This window comes from Bombus flavifrons, chromosome 9 (genome assembly GCF_040668555.2).
Source record: "Bombus flavifrons isolate JBK064 chromosome 9, iyBomFlav1_principal, whole genome shotgun sequence".
Classification (NCBI taxonomy): Eukaryota; Metazoa; Arthropoda; class Insecta; order Hymenoptera; family Apidae; genus Bombus; species Bombus flavifrons.
The window spans coordinates 1,806,054-1,828,683 of record NC_138450.1 but is presented as its reverse complement, the minus strand read 5'-3'; the positions used below and the strand labels follow the sequence as shown (position 1 = coordinate 1,828,683).

At 33.9% G+C, this 22,630-nt stretch overlaps 3 protein-coding genes across 18 annotated transcripts in view; 2 read left to right on the top strand and 1 right to left on the bottom strand.

The window, feature by feature from the left end:
- Nucleotides 1-7: 7 nt before the first annotated feature.
- On the top strand, nt 8-2,859 carry TrpRS-m (Tryptophanyl-tRNA synthetase, mitochondrial). 2 transcript variants are annotated; one of them, XM_069120053.1, is made up of 7 exons: nt 8-648; nt 1,112-1,212; nt 1,320-1,487; nt 1,655-1,917; nt 1,996-2,117; nt 2,199-2,469; nt 2,559-2,859. In XM_069120053.1, exons 2-7 carry the CDS (start codon nt 1,132-1,134, stop codon nt 2,788-2,790), a joined length of 1,137 nt encoding a protein of 378 aa, XP_068976154.1. In that variant the 5' UTR covers nt 8-648; nt 1,112-1,131; the 3' UTR covers nt 2,791-2,859. The 2 variants fall into 2 exon arrangements, with proteins under 2 accessions (XP_068976154.1, XP_068976153.1); XM_069120052.1 differs by having other exon boundaries at nt 8-1,212.
- On the bottom strand, nt 2,786-4,743 carry LOC138183322 (reticulon-4-interacting protein 1, mitochondrial). Of its 4 annotated transcripts, none has more exons than XM_069120049.1 (6): nt 4,204-4,743; nt 3,876-4,105; nt 3,574-3,783; nt 3,378-3,490; nt 3,036-3,300; nt 2,786-2,966 (listed from the first exon to the last, which is right to left on the bottom strand). In XM_069120049.1, the coding sequence occupies exons 1-6, from the start codon at nt 4,460-4,462 to the stop codon at nt 2,859-2,861; spliced, it is 1,185 nt and encodes a 394-aa protein (XP_068976150.1). In that variant the 5' UTR covers nt 4,463-4,743; the 3' UTR covers nt 2,786-2,858. The 4 variants fall into 4 exon arrangements, with proteins under 4 accessions (XP_068976150.1, XP_068976149.1, XP_068976152.1 ...); XM_069120048.1 differs by having other exon boundaries at nt 3,876-4,108; nt 4,204-4,741; XM_069120051.1 differs by having other exon boundaries at nt 4,181-4,321.
- A 1,023-nt stretch (nt 4,744-5,766) lies between these two features.
- The window catches only part of sif (guanine nucleotide exchange factor still life), a 32,791-nt gene continuing 15,927 nt past the window's right edge, over nt 5,767-22,630 (top strand). For 4 of the 12 annotated variants that reach the window (XM_069120027.1, XM_069120026.1, XM_069120021.1 and 1 more), the window contains exons 1-12: nt 5,767-5,888; nt 8,373-9,040; nt 11,877-12,061; nt 12,137-12,255; nt 12,388-12,595; nt 12,877-13,121; nt 13,357-13,915; nt 15,395-15,748; nt 15,933-15,989; nt 16,245-16,416; nt 16,781-17,008; nt 17,220-17,349. In XM_069120027.1, coding sequence (XP_068976128.1) covers nt 8,874-9,040; nt 11,877-12,061; nt 12,137-12,255; nt 12,388-12,595; nt 12,877-13,121; nt 13,357-13,915; nt 15,395-15,748; nt 15,933-15,989; nt 16,245-16,416; nt 16,781-17,008; nt 17,220-17,349 — 2,424 coding nt within the window. In that variant the 5' untranslated portion in view covers nt 5,767-5,888; nt 8,373-8,873. Of the gene's footprint in view, nt 5,889-6,509; nt 6,951-8,372; nt 9,041-11,876; nt 12,062-12,136; nt 12,256-12,387; nt 12,596-12,876; nt 13,122-13,356; nt 13,916-15,394; nt 15,749-15,932; nt 15,990-16,244; nt 16,417-16,780; nt 17,009-17,219; nt 17,350-19,070; nt 22,017-22,630 lie in introns of those variants that run through there. The other 8 variants (XM_069120023.1, XM_069120025.1, XM_069120024.1 and 5 more) reach the window with 8 other exon arrangements.

The window sequence follows — 22,630 nt, the reverse complement described above, 5'->3', positions numbered from 1 at the left end:
ATTTTTGATAACCTCTACAATACATATCAACGTTAATGGTCCAAAAGTGTAATATATGAATTAAAAGAAATCATTAAAAAGGAAAAGATACACAAATGCGATGAAATGATGTTTAAATCTCTTCTATTGGTAATTAATTACATATCTCATAGGATCGTACTAAATTTTTTGTGGTTTGAGTTTGTTTCAGAATCCATTGTGAAATCGACAGAAGAAGATTCCTATTGGTTGTATTCCATATACATACAATGTAATATCTTACGTCCTACATAGTCTCCCATCCCTTTTTAATAGTATTTAATTTTTTATATACATAAGTAACTATATTCATATACATATATTCGTATTGCAATTGTGTTCTTCATAATTTAAAAAAATTTGATTTTAATTCCAACCATAATTAATGTAGTAATTTTCTCCTATGAATTATTAAGAAGTTCATCAATTGCTTCCCCTTATAGCGCTTACGTTTATAGTTTACACGTTTAACAGGTTTAACTTTTCGAATTGAATATACATAATTCCTGTTTCCTCTGTAGCAAATCTAGAGGACATAAGAAACACTCCGATTTTTTATCAGGTCGATATTACAAAATGTGAGACACAAAGTTCCGTTTAGTGTTACACCTATATTGTTTTTAGTCAATGGTAAGAACTATGTCTAATGATCAGTGATTGTATCATAGATGTAGTATATATGTAATATGTACATATACGAATATGAATAAAAACTAAAGATCAGACGAAATCTAATTTTTATATTCACAGAACTTGTATCTGAAGATAAGACTTTATAAAGCTTCGAAGCTATCAAAATCTGAAATGTTTATCTTTTTCCTCCTTTTCTGAGGAGTACCTATTCTGTCAGAAATTAATATTTTAATAAATTTTGTCTAGAAAACCACATTATTTATTTGTAGAATTGTATCAATTAAGTTTCAGATCATAAAAATAGTACAAAGTTCCAGGTTTCCAAGTTTTGAAGTTTCTAGTGTCACAAAATCTCAACTCTAATAATAAAATGTGTATCGTATTTAATTCGGTACTAGATGGTTGTTACGATAAATTCAAAACAAGTATTTGATATTTGATTTTGATTTTATAACTACAGCGGTGCTGAATTGATAAAAAATGTTTACGAGATTGAAAAGCGTTATCACGCTTCGAAGAAATACTTTCAAATGCATAACTATGAAAGAATACAGTCAAAAGGTTAATTTTAATTATATTAAAAATTGTGTAACACACGCAGACGCACACATATAATATATATATATATATGTATATAGATTTCATATATATCACAAAATTAATTATAGGTTTCCAAAAGTGACTATCCAAAGAGAATATTTTCGGGAATTCAACCAACTGGAAACTTGCATTTGGGAAATTATCTTGGAGCTATTCAAAAATGGGTACAGTTACAGGATAGCGGAGAAAATGTTATTTGGAGCATTGTAGATATGCACTCTATTACTTTACCGCATGTAAAGATTTATTGAATTTACGTTCTGTATTTAATAGTAACATACTCAAAGAACTATATCTATTCTATTTATTAAATATATATCTGTTTATAAAACGAAGTTTTGGTTTCGTTAAAATGAGAAGGAAAGAAATATGAGTACAAGTCAATTAAGAATAAACATTATAGGATCCAAAAGAATTAAATGATAACATACTTAAAATGACGGCAACATTACTAGCATGCGGTATTGATCCAAATAAGAGCATATTATTTCAACAATCTACTGTGGATACACACGCACAACTATCCTGGATTTTGGGGTGTCTAACAACTTTAGCAAGACTAGCTCGCTTACCTCAATTCAAAGAGAAAAGTCAGACATTAAAAGATGTCCCTCTAAGTTTATATATTTATCCTGTTCTACAAAGTGCTGATATATTGCTGTATAAGTAGGTATCTTCAGGATACATTAATATATTGTATTAATTGAAACTATAATTTGGTAAAAAGAACAATGCATATTACAGAGCAACACATGTTCCAGTTGGACAAGATCAAGTTCAACACATTCAATTAGCACAAGAGTTAGCTATTAAATTCAATAAAAGATTTGGAAATACTTTTCCTGTGCCTCATTCTTTAGTTAATGGTAAAAATTTTATTTATTTAAAGATAAATAAACTATATATTTTATGATATATTTATTGCTAATAGAATGCATGTGTTGCAGAAAATGCAAGTCAACGTATAAAATCTCTTCGTGACCCTTCAAAGAAAATGTCAAAGTCTGACCAAAATTCAAACAGCAGATTAGATATACTAGATAAGCCAGAAGTATTGGCAACAAAAATAAAGAAGGCAGTTACCGATTGTACATCGAAAGTAACTTATGAACCAGAAACACGGCCTGGTGTTGCAAATTTAGTTATTATCCATTCCATGCTTAGTGGAAAATCACCAAATCAAATATGTTCTGAAGTAGAAGAACTAGATACTGGAAAGTATGTAAATTAAGATATTAAGTTTTTTTATCTTTGCTCGCTATGTATTTAAATTATTTTCTTTTCATTTATCTATTTGTGTATTGCAGATATAAATTAGTGGTAGCGGATTTAGTTATAGAAAAATTGACTCCTATTCGTGAAAAATTTTCAAGATTAATTAAGGAACCAGTTTATTTGCAAGAAATTTTGAGAAGCGGTACAGAAAGGGCAACAGATATAGCTAGTGATTGTTGGTGTGAAGTTCAAAATAAAATCGGCTTTAAAAATGACATTCTTCATGAAAATAAATCAGTACAAAATATAATACACAATGTATAACATAAACTGAATATTTATTTAAAAATAAGATGTATACTTATTTAATAATTACTATTGTATTGATGATACTATCTCATATCAATAACCAATTTACCTCGTAAATGACCTTGAGTTACTCTATCATAAGCTAATGGTAAATCTTGAAATTGGTAGACTTTCTTAACCACAGGAACCACCTGTGCAAAGTAAGAAGATATTGGTATGCTATATTATGATGATATATGTGTGTATGTGTGTGTATATACCTTTCCACTTTCGACAAATTCCTTAAGTGTTTTAATTCCTGCTGCAGAAGGAATAAAGAATCCCCATTTCACTGTACTTTTATTTTCAATTGGAATATTATATTTTACCAGCTCTCCTATATTCTTCACTGTACCCACAATCAATCCATGTTGATCGGTATTTTTTAGTACCGGAGAATTCAAAGTTATATAAGTACTATGGGGGTAACCCCTTAATCGTATTAGATCTGGCCCTTGATTAGCGCAATCCAAAATTATATTATAGCTGAATTGGAAATTAATAGTTTATATCAAAAATAGACATTCTTTAATGTAGGATAGATTAACGACTGAATTACATACGGTCCCTCTGCAATAATTCTTGAATCAGCACCATCTAATTTATAATCAATTACAACATCAGGTCCAAGCTTTTGTACCATATTTACAGCATCACTACTGCATGTAGTAATGACCTGAATCATTTTGATATGTTTTATAATACATAAAAACAATAATTCTTACTTGTATCACAAATGACAATATCAATTTGTATTACATGCATGTTCCAAGCCTTTAGAAGTTGTACTGCTATAGTTCCTACTCCTCCTGAACCACCTAATACTAGGACTCTATTGTTTCTTCTTGTAGGCATTCTAGTTTTATAACACAACGCACCAGTAATCCATAATGCAGACCATGCTGTAAGGCCAGCATACAATATACTGGCTGCCTCGATGTATGATAAATTTCTAGGTCGTAGACTGACCTATGAATGAACATCACTATAATTTATATATTTTGTATGTTATATCGCAATGTATCCTTATATTTATTATTTATTTATTCAATTTTATTTACCGATTTATTATCAACAACTACATAACCAGCATGACAACCTTGTTGCTCCACAGGAACTACACCCCATACTTCATCACCTAACATTAATCTATCTCCAACACCGTGTCCTTTTGACACTACTATGCCAGAAAAATCTCTACCTAAAGTTAATGGCAATTCTAATTCACCGTATTGTCCACTGGTAAGATTTCTAGCTTTTCTCATTAAATTTAACATTACTGCGCCATATCCTCCTAATATAAAACATTCAGTTATGATGCTACATACTTATTGTTTAAGCTGTAAGAAACAAAAAAGAAACTGACAATTAGTATAAGATAATTCATACTTGTCATAGCTATATCTATGGAGTTTACGCTAGAGGCTTCAACTTTGACAAGAATATCTGTTGGTTTAGCGATCACTGGAATCCTAACATTTGAAAGTTTTAATTCTTCCAATCCACCGTATGAGTGAATTTGCCAAGCTTGCATTTTGTCCTCAACATTTTCTTTATACTTGGCTAATACATTACTAAAAAAACGAGATTGTATGCTTCCAATATTTGATTTTAGATTTAGCGTTATTCTTTTTAACATTTTCCACATTGATTTCAGTTGGGCACTAAATAATTAAAGATTTAAAGATAGGTTACGTTCAAGAGGTTCTGTTAATTTAATTCGCAGCGATATTAGAAATATTTTCTTTTATAATTTAACAATGTAAATTCACACATGATGTTAGAAAAATGGATAATTTAGTGACTTTGATTGAAGTTCTTTTCCATGGTAAAATTATCTAACATTAATTTCTCCTGTATTCAATACGTATCCAATAGCTGTATCCAATACGAATTATAAATTGAATGTTAATGTCGTGTGTCTTTTTTTATTTGTTCTTTTTTTCTTTGATATGTATACTTTGATATATATATATATATATATATATATATATATATATATATATGGATTTGAGTACATATATATGTGTAAAATATATCATGTATATACATATATATGTACGTGATTAAGTTTGTGTAACGTCTTATTTACGTATTTTTGTCTTTGTTATCCATTAAACTGAAATGTACCACGATTAGAAATTCTATTTCTATTGACGAATTAAAAGCAATAAATTCAAATAAAATGTACATACAAATGTATATGTATAAATGAATATTTTTTTTATTTAGAATATTTACATCAATAGTCAAAATCACACATTTTCACAATCAATGTTATTATTACATTATATAATCTGTTATAATAAAAGATAAAGTTTATGAATTTAATGTTAAAAAATGAAGTTAGCGAAAGATAATGATAACTATAATTGAACGCCATATAATGTCATTGATATTATTCATCGTTTCATTCTTAAGTATTAAATATAAGAGATATATACAGAATACTTATGTATATATAATAAACATTAGAAGAAATACATGCATTATTTGGTTGTTATATTGCTAAATATGTTACAATATAATAATAATAATAATATATTATAATTATATTTGAAGGTTTCATATCAGAATTGTGTGCGAAATGAAAATCATTCATGATTTTGAAAATTCTGTATATATCATTGAATTATATATGCACGTTGACGCACTATGTACACGAATAGGGATAAAATTCATTTATACAGATATGTATACCTTAATTACTGAACACGTTCAATCAATTGGAAAAAGAAAGAAAGGCTCGATGATACTCGAGTCTGTGTATGATAATAAATTATGCTACATGCGCATAGATGATCGAAGATGTGGTTTCGTTAATCTTTGGTGGTACTTTTAGCAGTGGATCATGTGGTACAAGAGAGTAAAACGAGGGTGGTTCTTTCGTTTTACGAGTAAATTTGACAATGCGCATGCCTGTTATCGATCGCTAATCACTATGGTTACGCCTCGGGATAGAGGTACGACAGCGACTACGACGGTGACGACGACGGCGACGACGGCGACGACGACGACGACGACGACGACGGCGACAACGACGGTGACAGCGATCACCCTGCATTTGTTTCACGGTGAGTTTAACGAAAGTTTAAATAATTGATTCGGTATAATTGATCGAATGCAAAAGGGGATAAAAGTGATAAAAGTGAAGACTTTGAAGAGAAAAGTGCATAAGCTGATTGAGTGAAAAGAAATGAAATAAGGTGTAAATTTTCGAAATTTTAGTAAAAATAGTTTGATCTTTGTGTGACATCCCTGTTTAAGTACTTGCTGATAGGACTAAAGTGGGGAGACACGTAATCGACATACAGTCCGAAGGAGAAATAATGAGAGAGAAGTAAACTGAGAGAGATAAAAAGAGAAAGAATAAGTGGGGATGAGGAAGAGGTGAGAAAGGAAAAAAATCGGGAAAATGAAGGAACAGGTGAGGGGTGGGCAGAGAAGTAGGAGTAGGAGTAAAACTCAGAGGAAGAAGAGGGGGAAAGGGCTGGTGTAGGGGTCGAAAGGAGGTGGACGAAGGGGAATGGGAAAACGCATACAGGGCTGTTCAGAGTAACATGGAGCGCATCGCGGGCGCAGCGAGAGAGGATATTGACATTTTCGGTCGAGGGGCGCGCATTCGTAGAAGAAGGGGTAGTGGGTAACGGGGCAGTCGCCTCTTTTACCCGATCCTGCAGTATCCATGACTACGCCGTCCGCGAGGATTTCGCGCGAAATACCGGAAATTTCGGACGCGTAATCTTTTATTTTAAATAGTCTGTCAGTGAATTGTCAGGTGTTTTAGATCCTGTTGAACGACGTCAGTTGTTAAATCGACTATCGCTTATTGTTTGACAGGTGATCGTTTGCGAATCATTTGCTTTCGAAAAGGGTGGATACCGTGATCTCACACCCCGCTACTACGATCGCGGTAGCCCATCCCTTCTTTGATTCCGTCCCTAACCCCTTCTCATCCGTTCGTTTATCTTTCTATCTCCTACTACAGCACATATCCTTTTCTTCCTTCCTTCCTTCTCTATTCGTTTCTCCCTTTTTTTCTTTCTCACTGTCATTCTACTTCCACCTTCTTTTACCGTCAAACATAGAACGTGTTCGACATCTTCCGCTGTGGCGAAGATACCGCCAATGCAATGGTGAGTTTTTTCTCGTGACTAAATCAAGTCGAAATACACGAATCTGTACAAATGAGTAGGCGACAAACGAGCGGACACAAGAAGATATGTGTACTTATTTATCTGGGCAGAGTAAATGTGTGAGAAAAAGAGACTGAGGAGGGAGAGGGGGAGCGAGAGTGGGGCGGTGGAGGGCGAGGGAGGAGAATCGTAAAAGGAGAAAGAACGAAAAGCATACGATAAAGTGTATTCAGAGGGTGTTCAGAAAATGAGAAAGGCTAAAAAGGACCTTGAATAGAAGAGTTTCTTGTTGAAAGTTGAGAAACGAGGGGCGTTGATTAAACATCAAACAGCAAATGGGGATATCCTAGCTGGTGCAATGTTTACTCGAATTCCACAGTGAAATATCTTCGATTAGGCGGTGTCGGTCTTCCTTTATTATTCGATAACATGATTAGTTACTAGTTACAGTGACATGTGCTATTTATCGTTAATTGCGTAATGTTTTTGTTAAATAGTTTCGAAATGATATTTTGAGAAGCATTTTCGATGGTTAATCAAAATTTACTTCGAGCTGTAGTGTCCTTTTTATTCATATCGTTAATTGTCATTCTATTTTGTTCCAACATTTATTTACCGGATTAACTGACACTAAATATATTCATCTAAAGGTACATTTACCTAGCTGCTTTTAATTGTTCCTAGTAATTTCGCGATCTGTATTTTTATTCCTGTTTGCCGAAATGATTGCATCGTATTGTATCAATGCCCAAAAGCTTGTATGTATATTGATATTTCGTCGTTTTTGAAGCAAAAATGGCGGTACTTGTTATTACAAATAGGTAGGTATAACTTTGATAGCGAACAGTATTGAGGTAAACCAATATTTATACACACAGGAAATAACGAATATAAGTATAACAGAGTAATGCGTATTATGTAGGTGAAAAGTCTGTATCGGTTCAGTAACCCTCTCGGCAACGCCACCCCTATTATTATCCGTAACACGTCCACGCAACACTTTGTTCCGCTTCATTCACCTCGCTAATGTCTGTGCCGTCGTATGACACTGTGTCATCGTAATTATTTTTTTTAGGTATCGAAATAATTTGAAGCAGAGAATATATCATCTTTTGCATATAATTTTTAAAGATATTTGACCAAATGCTTTCTTTTTATTAGTAATTATGTAACTGAATTGTAACATTATGCAATTTTACTATATCCTAATGTAAAGCTTGTTTCTCTCTCTCTCTCTCTCTCTCTCTCTCTCTCTCTGATATTGTCCAAAGAAACAATGTCGGATTAAATAAACTTGAGGTTAAAGTTAAAGGTGACCTGTGAGGCTGATGACCGACACAGAATCTTCTCCTTTTCTTCTCTTTTTTTGCTTGTTTCACTGACAATTTTTAAATTAATATGATACAATTATTATATTTCCAGCGATTATGTCAGGGGCAAGCTGATAAACTTTTGAACACCTGCAATGATGTGACAATAAAGGTATATTCTCCTACATCCTTTCTCATATCGCGGGGTATTGTCCCTGTTACACAGTGCTTCCCAGAATAGAACAAGAGAATGAAATAAAAATTATCATCAACTAAATCGATGATTAATGAAAACGGTGCCAAACGTCGATAGACAAGCCAATCAACGTGAATATACAGCATCTTGATATTCCGATAAACATCGATAATTAGGGAGCAAAAAAGGAACAACAAGAATAAGAAGAAACGAGGGGTTGACCACTGACTGCAAAACGCACACAACAGAATAGGTTGATTAAGATCAAATCTTAACGAAGGAAAACACAAACAGACAAGGAAAGCACAAAGAAGGGAGGAATAGTGGTAGTTGTTGAAAAAACAGTAAATTGATTATTCAAAGGTTGCGTGAAAGAAGGAAGGATTACAGGTGGTATAAGAGAATAACAAGAATAGAATGGGCAATAAGTTGTCTTGCAGTTGTGCTCCTCTTATCAGAAAGGCTTATCGTTACGAGGATTCACCATGGCAGGCTGGCGCGAGGGGCGGAATGGGCGGCAGCGGAGGTCGCAGGGGTGACACTGGCCACTTGCTCAGGTGCGGAAGCTTAAGAGAAAGGAAGAGGTGCGCATACCATACCATTCAACCATTCAACCACTCCATTCGACTCCATTATCAGTCTTTACATTTTAGGAAGGCTACTTACTCATGAAAATACATTGCTCCTTCTCATTTAGCTCCCAACTCAATTATCCACATGTCCCCATATAACACATACATACACATTTACATTGAATGCACTATTACTTGTTTTCTCCTCAGGTAGAATATATTTATTCGAACTGTTTGCTTTTACATTGTCCTTTTTAAGAGAACTAATCACTATCTTTATTTCCCTGCCGTATCTATGTAGCAGTAGCGTGTACCTTTAGCCCATAATGCGCATACTGTTTCCTCAATTTGAATTTTAAATAAGAGCGCGCAATATTTCGTGCAACTGAAGATCTTCTCTTTTCTCCTCTCTGATACTTGAAATATCCTCAAAGACTATTATCTATTGTAATAATGTTGATTAAATACGCGTTTAATTAAATTGTTCTACCTGAGATTTTCCTCTTTCCTCTTTTTTCTTCGCTCTCTTCCATTCTTTCTTATTTCTTGTTTATTTGTCTTTTTACTGTTTTCTCTCTGACACGCACATATGTACCTATATTTACAATCATCTATATACGTATTTCGCATCAAATCACTTTCTCTTCCTTTCTCTCTATTCTGACTTCATTTTTTGATACATATCCTAATTTATCTATCCCTGATCTTCTGTCATTTAGTTGCCATATCGCCCATTGTCTTAGCTGAAATTCTACTTAATCATATTTCTATCTTTTCTAATATCGAAGACACAACATATGATTTTCTATTAAATTTAAAATTAATATCGTAACATAAATCTTTTGGAGGATTTTATAGCTATACATATAATAATTTTATAACTATGTCAAATCTTGAAAATGTATAATTCGTTTTTGAACACTGTTTAATCATATGCTGTGGTCAGTTATACATTTCTGTAGTTTTATTATGCTTAAAATTATTATATACTTTCAAACCAATATAATTCTAGAATTATTTAAAAATTCTAACCATAAATGTTATTGATACTCTGTTAATATGAGTAACACGTTCACTTTAGGATATACATGCTCTTATATGAGTTAATCTTTTTTTGCACTTTGTTCATTAAATTTCGTCATGCTTATATGACTGTAACACATTATCTGTTAAATTTAGGACTGTATTGCATGCACATTGCAATTTATGCAATTATATTTGATACAGTTATTATTGCATTCTATTTCAAAGAAAGAAATCGTGCATAATAATGCTGCACAAAAATGATGATAGTGGGATCGCGATACGTTGTAAGTTTAATTTATACAATAAAACATGCACATTAGCTGATATTTTAATTATTTACGTTACTGACATGCATGTCTCTTCAAAAATGAATTGAAAATACAAATATGCATCTTGTACTCTTTAATTTCAGAAAATGAAAAAAAGAAATGAAAAGCAAAAGGGAAACGACTAAATTAAAACTGTAAGAAGTGAGAAGAAACATTTATTGATATAGTCAACTCCAGAATACTATAGGGACGATATATAGAATATTATAGGGACGATTTAAATCTTGGACTGCGTTAAAGTTATTTGGAAATAAATATTTTCCTTACAGTCTTTTATTTACGATATTAAGTTTCTGCTATTGCCTGCTGAATAATACAGTTGAAGCTCAAGGACGCGAAAACTTCTATAACACTACAATTTCATTCTTTGCTTTCCGACCCGCTTTGGATATATAAACTTACTTTATCTCGAATTATTTGCCACGTGTTTAGGTGCGTTATTTTACCTGTATAATTCGGATTTAAACAAGGCCAACCTCTGCAATTTGAAATTTATCTCTGTAAGTCTTAGATTTCTGCATCATGCGCGTATCCCTCACACCCAAATTATATATAATACAAAGTAAACTATCATTTATTTTCGTAAATAAAAAATTCACCTTCGAAAATTAATCTTTTTTTTCAAATTATCACAATTTGAAAAATATTATTCCTTGCACGAAATTTCTTTAAGTTAAATTCCCGCTTGTTAAACTTTTCTTATTCGAAAAATTCGAAGATTCTGTTTCTTTCCTTGAGATTCAACTTATTGAGATTCAGCCGTAATTGTATTAGTAAAAGTTAATTAATTAGTAGTTACCGAGGACTAAGACATATCCTTTTAAAAAAGACAGAAAGAAAGAATTCGGAATGGACATCTATACATCGTAAAAGAGCCTCGAACTTTTTGTCTTTGTACACAAAAATGTCTTATATTATGTATTTCGATACTCGAAATGTATAAACTTTTTAGCTTCCTGCTAATTTCGCAATCGCGTTACATACATATATCTACTATATATCAAAAACGTCTGTCAAATATTTAAAAAACGGAGTTTTCTTCACGATTAAATGCGAAGTGTAAGTCTGTATTCTGTAATAATCGATTAACGAAACGAAACAGATATACACTCTGTACGTTTATTTTTATTCAAACCGATCTGTTGAAATTTGTCAACGACATTCACCTGACATATTAGTTTGATTTCTTCCTTGTAAATTATTCATGTACTACCATGAGCTAAAAGGTGAAGCAGAAGATAAAGAAAAAGTAAAGAAAGAAGAACAAGTAGAAGAAGAAGAAGACGGAGAATAGAGAAAATATTTACAATAGTAGTCATACCATGTGCTGAATAGATATTTCTACGCTGACTGATATTCAAACATCTTGTTCGTTTGAATTGTTTTTGTTCGTTTCCTTTTAGTAGTAATCCGTTCGATATATCCGTTCGATATATCCGTTCAACAAATGTTTTTGTTGTGATCAATTACAATTTAGCAATAAAAATTTTTAGACTATGGGCCGAAGTGTTCCATGTAAGTGCCAGTGGAGCAGGGACTGTAAAGTGGCAGCAGGTCTCCGAGGATTTAGTTCCTGTAAATATCACATGCATTCAAGATTCGCCAGAATGTATTTTCCATATTACCGCATACAACAGTCAGGTGGACAAAATTTTGGATGTACGATTAGTTCAACCAGGTAAGATCATTGATATCGTATGAAAGACGATAGACAGAAATGTAACTTATTAAAAGATAATTAATATTATTCTAGGTACACGTATCGGACAAGCATCAGAGTGTTTTGTTTACTGGAAAGATACAATGACCAACGATACGTGGGGATTGAATTTTACTTCTCCAATAGATGCTAAACAATTCAGAGAATGTTGCGTAAGTTTATAACGAATGTTCTTTTGTACGGTACGCATGGAATCATTTTGGACATTTTCATAAGAACAGGGATCGGCATTAATTTTCATGGTATTCGAGTCATTTACAGTCATTAGTTAATTTTTCGTACAGTCACCGTCGTTCAAGATTTCAAGGAAAGCGTCCTCTTCTTACTCGTTGAAGCTTGAGCCACCTAACAAACAAAAGATCAAAACCCGGAGAAAGCCCTTATCGACACCGGCATCACCGAGTAGATCCAGGGAGCCTCAATGCACTTGTATGACCCCAGAACAACTTGCCAGGTTTCGAAGCCAAGAAGCTAGATATCGAGGCTTTTGTGGTACGATATTTTTGTTAAGTTGTATATTAATATATACGTAAATTAATTTCAAGATTGCATAATAGACAAGTAATCTACGTAAGACTACGGGAACGAAAAATTTAACATACTTGTGTTCATGTAGAGACGCGCATGTTTAACAGATTATTAAGTTAATTATTTATATGCTGACACTGAGCTATCTACTTAAACGTCAATTTGCATTCCAATTTTTTACATGATAGTACGATGTTTGATATATTTCTGTTTATTTTATTGTAATTCTGTTATACATAATCCAGGTACTTCTACGCTTCCGCGAACTATGGCAAGATCCACGGAAGTTGAAATGACACCAGCTCGTGATAAAATAACTGCAGCAACATCCAGTGCGTCCCTCTACGACAACGTTAACAATGCGAATGTAACGCCAGGAAAAACACCGAAAACAGGCGAATTAAAGCAAAAGGAGAAACAAAATGAAACCTGTCAAACTACACCAAAGACGGCAAACGTAGGAATCGAAACAGTCACCGTTGGATCACAGGTAAGTTGTATAATCATTATCTATGTGCATATTCTTATACGTATATAGAATGTGTAACATCGTAACATACATGTACATTAAAGTTAACATTCGATTCAACATAACTAACAAAATGAAGTAACTACTTATAAGTAAGTAAGTAAGTAAGTAAGTAATGTACGAGTAAGCATAAAAGTAAGTGAAATATAAAAGAAAGTTAGAAGAATAAGTTGTTTCTGCTTGATCTGAATTACAGATCGATAGCCCGGAAGAAAAAGGCGCTGCAGTTTCTCCGAAGAAAGGTCAGAAGCAAAGTCAAGATTCGTCTACTCAACAAAATAGTACTGAAATGCTAAAATCAGAGGGTACACAAGCCGGTGGTACTTTACAAAATAAATCTTTACGAAAAGAGCAATTACATCATACAAAGTCTGCTGATTATACAGACTTGGAAATACAAAATGGCAATATCTTCAACATAGTGAACAATAATCACAGTGGAAAGAAATCAAAAAGCAAGAGTACCGATGATATGAGAATTGAAAATGCACAGAACGGTGGAATTAGTTTAGATTCGAATACCTTGAAAAGAATGCTAAAACCAATGTCGAGTATTGATAGTCCTGTTACATCCCCAGAGATGACCAGAAAGAGGCACAGCCATCATAATTATCATTACCACCCAAGCAATAACAATCAGAAATACGTTATGCAAGAGACTGAAAATGAAAATTGTGCGCATCTATATCGAGCACCATATAATAACAAGTTCCAGGCATCTAGAAGCGTGCATGACATGGGACGTCAGTACACTGGTACATACGATAACAATTTCATTTACGGTCCGATACATGCATTTTTCTTTCACTTTTGTTCTCTCGGATTTTAGTTATATTTTTTTATTTAACTCGTTTCATTTACAATTTGGAACTTAGTGAGACACGAAATTCCTTTTTACACATATACATACATTCATAAATGCACGAGCGTATGTAATTATTTATAATAATATGAAACTAGAATTTCGGTGATCTTTCAATCTCTTATCTTATCATTTTCTTTCCAAAAAATATCTTGTTATTTACTATTGCGAATATTTGAAACTTCTATTCTTTGGACTGTTTGCACGTTATTTATTTATATGGATATATATATATATATATATATATATATATATATTATATATATATATATATTAGAAAAGAAGTATCTGTATCGCGTATTAATTTAATAGCGTAATTTTTATTTCACACTCAAAATAACGATATTATGTATAACTATATTTAAATGCATTACTTATGTATATTTCATTTAATTGAAAAAATCCATATTTTTGTAAATGATTATTCATTAACAAGAGTATTGTGCCAAGTGCAATTGTTAAACATTATTGTATAATATATAGTATAAGACTATGTTTACAGTAGATGCGCGTTTTGATGAACCGTTACTTTGACGAATGAAACATCTGAAAACCGAAATGCATACACTCGTAAGAATCTACATATATATATACATACATAATTACATATATACATACATGTATACTTATGATCATACATCCATACATGTTCGCTTGCTTTAACATATCGAATCCGCCAGACATGCATGCACTGTAATGATAGGCTTAGGACCGGTGCAGACGAGTGGTTTATGGCAACGTCACCACTGCGCCGCGACAATTTGCTGTCGCTTTCGTCCGTCGAATAATGTTATTGTATAACATAGCGGCAAATCACCAAGGCGGTGACGTTGTCGCAAACCGTTCGCCTGCACCGGGGTCTTAAGGAGAGAAAACTGGCAAAAGAAATGTATTCGTACATAAGCATCCCTGTTTGAAAAGCAATATTGTGTTGACAGAAATTAACTCTGTAAAACTTTTTGAACAAGTAAAAGTGACCAAACAACGGTTCTTTTTATTGGTCGCAACACATACACACGTACACATTTACATACTGTGTTATGTGTTGCGTGTTGCGTAAAAAAAAATTCATTAAATCTTAATAAACTAGCGGAATTGACTTGATTGCTGTTGACATCGACTGATTCTATGAATTACATGTACTAGTCTTCAGCTAGTATCGTATTGTTCTAAGTGCTAAAAAAAAATTGCATTGCATATTCTATAAATAAATAAAGGGGTGCGTAGTTGATTAACAGGGATGCATGGCGCATGTCAACTTACACCATCGAATCAACGTGAACGCAAAAAAGTAACGATTCTTTACGTTCGACAGCTGAATACAAACATCACACCGTTTCCAATTCCTGCATGAAGCACCTGTTTGTCGTAGGCAGCAGAGCCAGGACCTATTTAGATTCGGAACGTAATCGATGCACAGGTGATATGTCGCCGCCATCGGATAATGTCATCTTCGATAATCAGTGTTACGCGACCACGCCAAGTTCGTCGAATGGAAACTCGGATATGGAACAACCGACTCACTGCAGTTCGCGTCGTTGCAATGGTGGTCAAGCGTATCAACAACAAAACATGCAATCTGTATCAACACCTGGTAGTCCAACTAGTAGGCTTCTTCTCGAATATGAGATGCATCTGAGGAACACTTTGGCCAAGGGTATGGATGCCGAAAGCTACAGTTTACGTACTTTTGAGGCCTTGCTAACGCAAAGCATGGAAGATTTAGGTGAGTAGTAAACATATTTCTCAAATTATCGACAAATTTCATCTGTATTATATACATACATTCTTTCCTTCCTTTTCCACTTTTTATTTGTTCCCTCTCCTTTCCTTTCATTACTTTCACTTTGTATGCCTTCTTTGTTTCCTCTATTCCTTTTTCTATACTAAACCGAGCGTCAATGTTGCAGAATTTGCGAAAAATATACCGTTGAACATTCAACGTACACCTCACGTTTCACGAAGACGTAAGTTTTATTAAGTATCTTGTTTATTCTTCTTAAAAGTCTTCGTACACATATACTCCAAACTCTACTACACATTACTCGACTTGTTGATTCTGTCGTATTACTTATCCGTATTTAATAATTAAAAGATAACGAATGAAAAGTTGAGGAAATCTTTCGGCAATCAATAAATTTCGTTCAGAGATGAAATTTATCGTTTCATTTTCAAGCAATGTATTTTCTCTATGTCTAACGCATTCTTCGGTATTTTCACAGGTCCCGGTTCCAATAAATCGTCAACGTTACCACTATCGTACCGTTATTGCAATGAAAGACAAAATAGTAAAGACAGGGACGGTTACTACAGCGATCGTAATGAAATGATTAGGGAGAAAAGAGACAGAGAAATTGACCGAGATCGTGGATATCTTAGTGATTATAATTCTAGGTAAATTGTTGCTTTTGTCTTTTAAATGATCAAACTAATAGGAAAGTAGAGAATCAGTAAAAAGTAAAAAATTTGGAAAAATTTCATCTTTTAAGAAAATAGAATTTTATTTCGTTACTTTAAATTTGCTTTTGTCAGCAAATAAATGTCATCTTATTAATTCTTTTCCGAAGAAAACATAAAAGACGATAATCATTTAAGAATATTAGTTTAAATATGTATTAAATATTAATATTGTTTAATAGTATATTCTACATATATAATGTACATTTTCGCGTTAACTGCTTTTGATTATTTTCGAAATAATGAACAATGTAATCAAGATAGTATACTCGTAGATACATAAAAATGCTGAAATTTTAAGATGTACCAGCTGCGTTGGAGAGTCTGCACGTGCACAATGGTTTCGCCACTCTGATGGATGGCAGTCTGGTAGTTCGACACTTGGCTCTGGTGCTTCTAGTTCTATGAATCCAAGTTACGTGGGACATAAACGAGATTCTCCTTGGGATTCCTTACCATCGCTAAGACACGAGGGCAGCCTTAACGATAGCGGATATAAATCAAATCGAACTGATTCTTTAGAACAAAGGTGAATAATTTGCAACAAAACATTTAACTAACCATATAATTGTAAAGCTATGTTTCTAATCATAAATTAAAATCTACGCAATAGATATACACGTGTATATGAATTCTAAGACGTTTATTCTATTCATTTTGACAATGCATACGTGCCTCTTTGCGCCAAATCGTTAAGATATAACACTTTGTGTGTGTGTTTGCTTTTTCGAATTTTGCAGAGGAACTTTTGATAGACAAGACAGCGTGAGATCGGATTATATGTCCGATCGGGATGGCAGATATGGAATTGTTCAACAAGCTTCACTGGAGAGCACAGACTCGAGAATTTGCTACTTGACGTCCTCAGAGGTGAGTCCCCTAAGTAGTTGTCGACCTTATCAACCTGTTATATCAATATCCCACTTCAACAGTTCACTATTGCTTCACTTAGCTGCACTTTATAAGGTAAAAATATAAACGCAGATACTTGATTAATAATAAACTGACAACAGACAAATAAAATACAATAATTATATCGAGTTAAATTTTATGCGATCAAAAAGGATGATTCGTTTATCGAAAATTTTCGTTACACTGTGATAGAATAGATTGACATATAGTGTTTACAAGCCTCTGTGTTTGTGTATGTGTGTGTGTGTGTGTGTATACAGTAATTTCAAAAAGATAGATATATTTATTAAAAGCTATAAATCGTATAATTGGAGTAAAGTAAAGAACAGTTTCCTGTCTCGAATCGAATAATACTCATTATCGATATTTTTTGAAAGTCATTCATTTTTCTCCTTCTTGTGTATTTCATTTATATAAATTTGACCTACGTGGAGATAATAAATGATCACATTTGCGTGATATTGTATCGGTTGTTGTTCATAATCTGATCATAAAATAAATATAATACGTGTGAATGAATGTATTTTTATAGTGACCAGTTAGAAAGAATGATACGTACTAAAAAAATACGTATCTATTCGTTAAACGTCGATAACCTACTGACCCTGCCTACACATGCTTTGCACGAGTCACCTTTCAGCCTATTTCTATGCATCGTACTTGAACATTGATGGTACACAATGTCGCTTCTTTCCCTTCTTTTATTACTTCGTACTACGATATAACACGATAGAACACAATATAATACGATACATCAGTTTTAGATGAATAGAAAGATGAAGAGAAAGTAACAGATAGGGATTAATTTTGTATTGCTTTGTTATGAACATGTATTTGAGTTACATATAATTTCTTCCTTTCATTATATCATCATCCTAAATGGCATACTCATATAAAAAACATTCATTTATATATGTAGATGATGTATATAATATAAATTGATGTTCAATGAAAAAATTTAAAAGAGAAAAACGAAGGAAGTGGACTGATTATATATTTAAATAGTTTTTCGAATACCTTCAACGTTATTTCGCCTTCGTACTTATTACAGCCGCCAAATTAAACGTTATTATCTCGGATTTTATTTCAGGCGTGTGTGTATGTAAAGTAAATATATATGTCAAAACAAGCATGTCAAAACAAGATTATAATTTTTTTTAATATCGATAATTACAATTGATTATGTTGCATCGTATTTGATGCTTCTTCTTCGTAAAATGCGCAAAGGAGAGCACCGCTATTTTCGGAACGTATTCTTTACTTGACTGAAAGTTGTAGAAGTAGTAGCAGCAACGATAATGGCGGCAATAGCAACGATATCAGAAACGGTAGCAACAGTAGCAACAGTAGCAACAACAGCAGCCAGTACCGATATCTACGACTTATTTTTCCCTACAGACTACTCCCCACTGCGCTTTCCCACCCGCTTTCTGTGCTGTCACCCATTTTCCCATTCCAAACCCCGACGGTTCCGGCCTCTTCGCATTCCCTTGCCAACTTTTCCTTCCCCTACTTCTACTGCTATCCCTACTACTCCGAGTAGCCTGACTACTCTGACTACCCCGACTACCCCGACTACCTTGACTACCCCGACTACCCCGCTTACCCCGGCCCCCATTTGGCCTCCACAGAACGAGCGAGCGAGCGAGGTATTGATTCCCCTCGCGGTAGCAGCTCCACTTCTCTGTTCTCCAGCGCCCCAGTCGGGAGCAACTCACGTTCGTGGCTGCGGCCCACTAATTCACTGCTCGTTCGCGTAAAGTCAAGAAGTGAGCTCGATCATTATCGAGCTCAGCGAATAAGCTCAGAGAAATCAGGATCGATTTCTCTAGTCACTAAAGTGGTCATTTCGTTTGCTCGCTAACAATTAGCGGTCGGTTCTCCAAGATTCGGAGGACCAATACCGTCTGGAGTCTATCCAACGGAATATCACGCGCATTTCACAATGAATGGAGATACTAGTGACACTTCTGAAGATTGGCCGTACACGCAAAGTTCTGTTATCATACGTTGTTGAACAGGAAAACGTTTCGGTTACTCGCACAAGATCCAAATCGGTAGTGAACAAATAAGATTTTCTCAGAAAAATATCCGAACCCGCGGTTTGCTGTGTAGCACCTACACAACTACACAGCTACACACCGAACAACTCCACTAGAAGAACTGCGACGGACAAGAATATTTTCGTTGGTACCTCGTATAGAAATTTTCCTTCTGGAAGAATCACATTTAAAACAATCGTTTGACACGTGCAGGCTCACGTGCTGTTGACAAAGAACAACTACACATCAAGTTCTTCGACTAGTTTTAGTTATTCATGCATACATTGAATGATTAGATACCTGGTATATTTATTATTTTGATTTCCCTGCTCCGTTTCGCTTAGCAACGATTTTCCAAAATAGTTGATACATAGATTTATAAGTTAGAGAAATTAGAGAAATTAGAAAAGCAGGTAATGAGCTAACAAACAAACTCATTCTAACAAATGTTGTTCTGAAGTACAAAGAAAAAGAAGAGTTGAGTTGGAAAAGAAAAGAAGTGTAGAAGAGAAATATGGATATGTATAAAAAATACATAAAAAGGATAACGGAAAGGCAACAGATGTATGCGGATGAAAATAGAAAGGAAGAATAATTTCGAAAAGGAATAGAAATTTTTAAACTGAGATACGGTATTTGGTGTTCGAATAGAATATCTGTATGTATATATAAAACGCTAAAGAGAACGTGATATTGAGAAATGCAACATATTTTTATACAGAGAGTTTGTTTCTATGCATATATTGCAAAAGTATTCTATATATTTACCTTTGAAACCTATCCACTTACCAAGAAAAAGGAACATTTTTAGAATAATCCTTTCGGTTTATTAATCAACCCCGGGATTTGATTATCGCTTCTTAAAAAAGATCGATGAAAGTATTAAAAGAAAGAAAAGTGTTATTCAAGAGAGAAAAGAGCAGGGAGAGAGAGAGAGAGAGAGGGAACGTTTCCTTCTGCATGTACCTTGAAAAATAAAATCAAATGGAAGGATGAAATGGGCATCCCTGTTGAAACATATGCATATAAAAAAAACACATAAAGTACAAGTTTACGGTATATCCGCGAAATTGTCGATTTTCTAAAACAGATTCTTTCTAGTTTTACGAAACAGAAAATCACATAAAAAGGATCCTAGTAGTGATCTGTATAGTGCAAAAGCAGTTTGCCTTAAGTAGAGATTATAAATGTACAAATAATCGGAAGATTTTCATCTTACAACGGTGGTATTATAATATTTTCTCCTATGTAATGAAAACGTAGCGACAAGATTGCTTCTGTCCTTCGTGACAAATATCAAATATATTGTTATAAGGTGTAAAATATTGAAATCGATTAGGGGATTTGCTTCTTTTATTTTCGTCGTTTCTATTGTCTTTTCTCTACATGGCTACGTGGCTCTTACAGGCTTTTGGACTAATGGTTAAAAAGCTCTTTCTGTCAGAGCGATAATCTAATGCTCACAGAAAATGCACAATGCACGACGACTGTGCCTATTTTATTTTGTATGCACATTCGTAATTAACATTTTACATCTATTCAGGAAACTGTTGGAGCCATACGCTGTCACTTTTACTAAAAAGATTGTCCAAATTTTCAACCGAAGGGAAGAATTTATGCCTTAAGCATCGAGTTTCAAGATAACAAGGTGATCAGTTCTTACAATGATTAACGCAACGTTTGCCAATCAAATAATATTCTTTCATGTTTAGAATCGTAAAAGAGAAACGCGATACGAAATGTTCTATAGAAGGATGCTTTTAGACATGTTCGAGCTTGAATCAAATTAACAAAGGAATCCAAATCGAACGGAATCTTCGAAATCTACGATTGAAGGACACGTTGTCTATTCTTCCACCGTCCAAACGACAATAAAGGCATCGATGGGGAAAAAGAACGAACAGGTCGAGGTGAACACGATGATTTTGACGAATTCGAATCAGAGCTACTCTTGCTTACTAACTGTTTAGGAACAGCTGGTTCGTTTTCTCTCGTTGATTCGTCCATCTAAAATCTTTTGATTCGGTTCAGCAAAAGCATCAACGTAACCAAGTATATACGATAATGGTAGAACCGAGATGGTCGATCAAGTGCATGAATAGTACCTTAAATCTGTTGAATCCGAGCAGCAGCTACACAGATTTGAAAACACTTCACAAGAAACATTGCAGAAAGTACTTTTGCCTTTGCAAAAGGCACACCATCAGTGTAATATGTATCAATGAAACGAGAAAATTGTATTGGTTTAATTACAAGAACGTTCGAGAAAAAGTCAACTTTGGTCTCGGTGACGGTTACTACTACAAGTTGCTTAGGATCATTAACGGTGCTTTGAACACTTGGGCTCAGCATTACATCCACGGTCTCAACATTGCCCGCAAAGAGATCATGTTCAAGATAAACGGCACCGCCAAGAAAAATATGAAGCTCCTGAAGGAAGGTTGCTACTGTCATTACCATCCGCATATGACAGCGGATGCTTGCAACGCCGACTTTCTAAAAAAAGTCGTAAGTTTTTGGGCTGGTGAAGGCTTTTGGGGATTACGCGAAAAGCTTCGCGGTATGACAAATTATGCTAAAAAGGTAGAGACACCAGAGTTTCCGCGTTATTATTATAATCTTGTTTTCATTAGTACCTATTATTGTTATCGTAGCTGTTACCGTTATCGTTACTGTTATACCGTCGTTATTACCGTTACCATTATCGTTGCTGTTACCTTTACCGATATATCGTTACGAGAATCAATAACTATGTATACCGACGTTGATACACCGCAGTTACTGTATTTTTACCGTATCTTTACTCATTTTTTCCACAATGTATCGTTGTATACGATCATTTTTTATATTTAAATAAATATGCTAATACGTAAAACGGTAGAACATATAAAGTAAGTATATAGCACAAGTATCAACATTTCTGATATGTTAATATTCGTAATTGGTGTATAATACCATTTTTATTCTTACATGAGAAGCATCAGTTCTTATGCTCGTCACATGTTCTACACATCCTTTTGCTGTTTCTTCTTTTTCTTTTTCACTTGCTCTTTTCATCGTCTTTTCTACACATATACATACACACATAGATCCTGATTATTCTGTTCCAGTTTGAGAAATTGTTTACGTTTGATTATACGCCAACCCTACTTGGATTGCACTTACGATCGTAATAAAAATTATGTTTATAAATATAT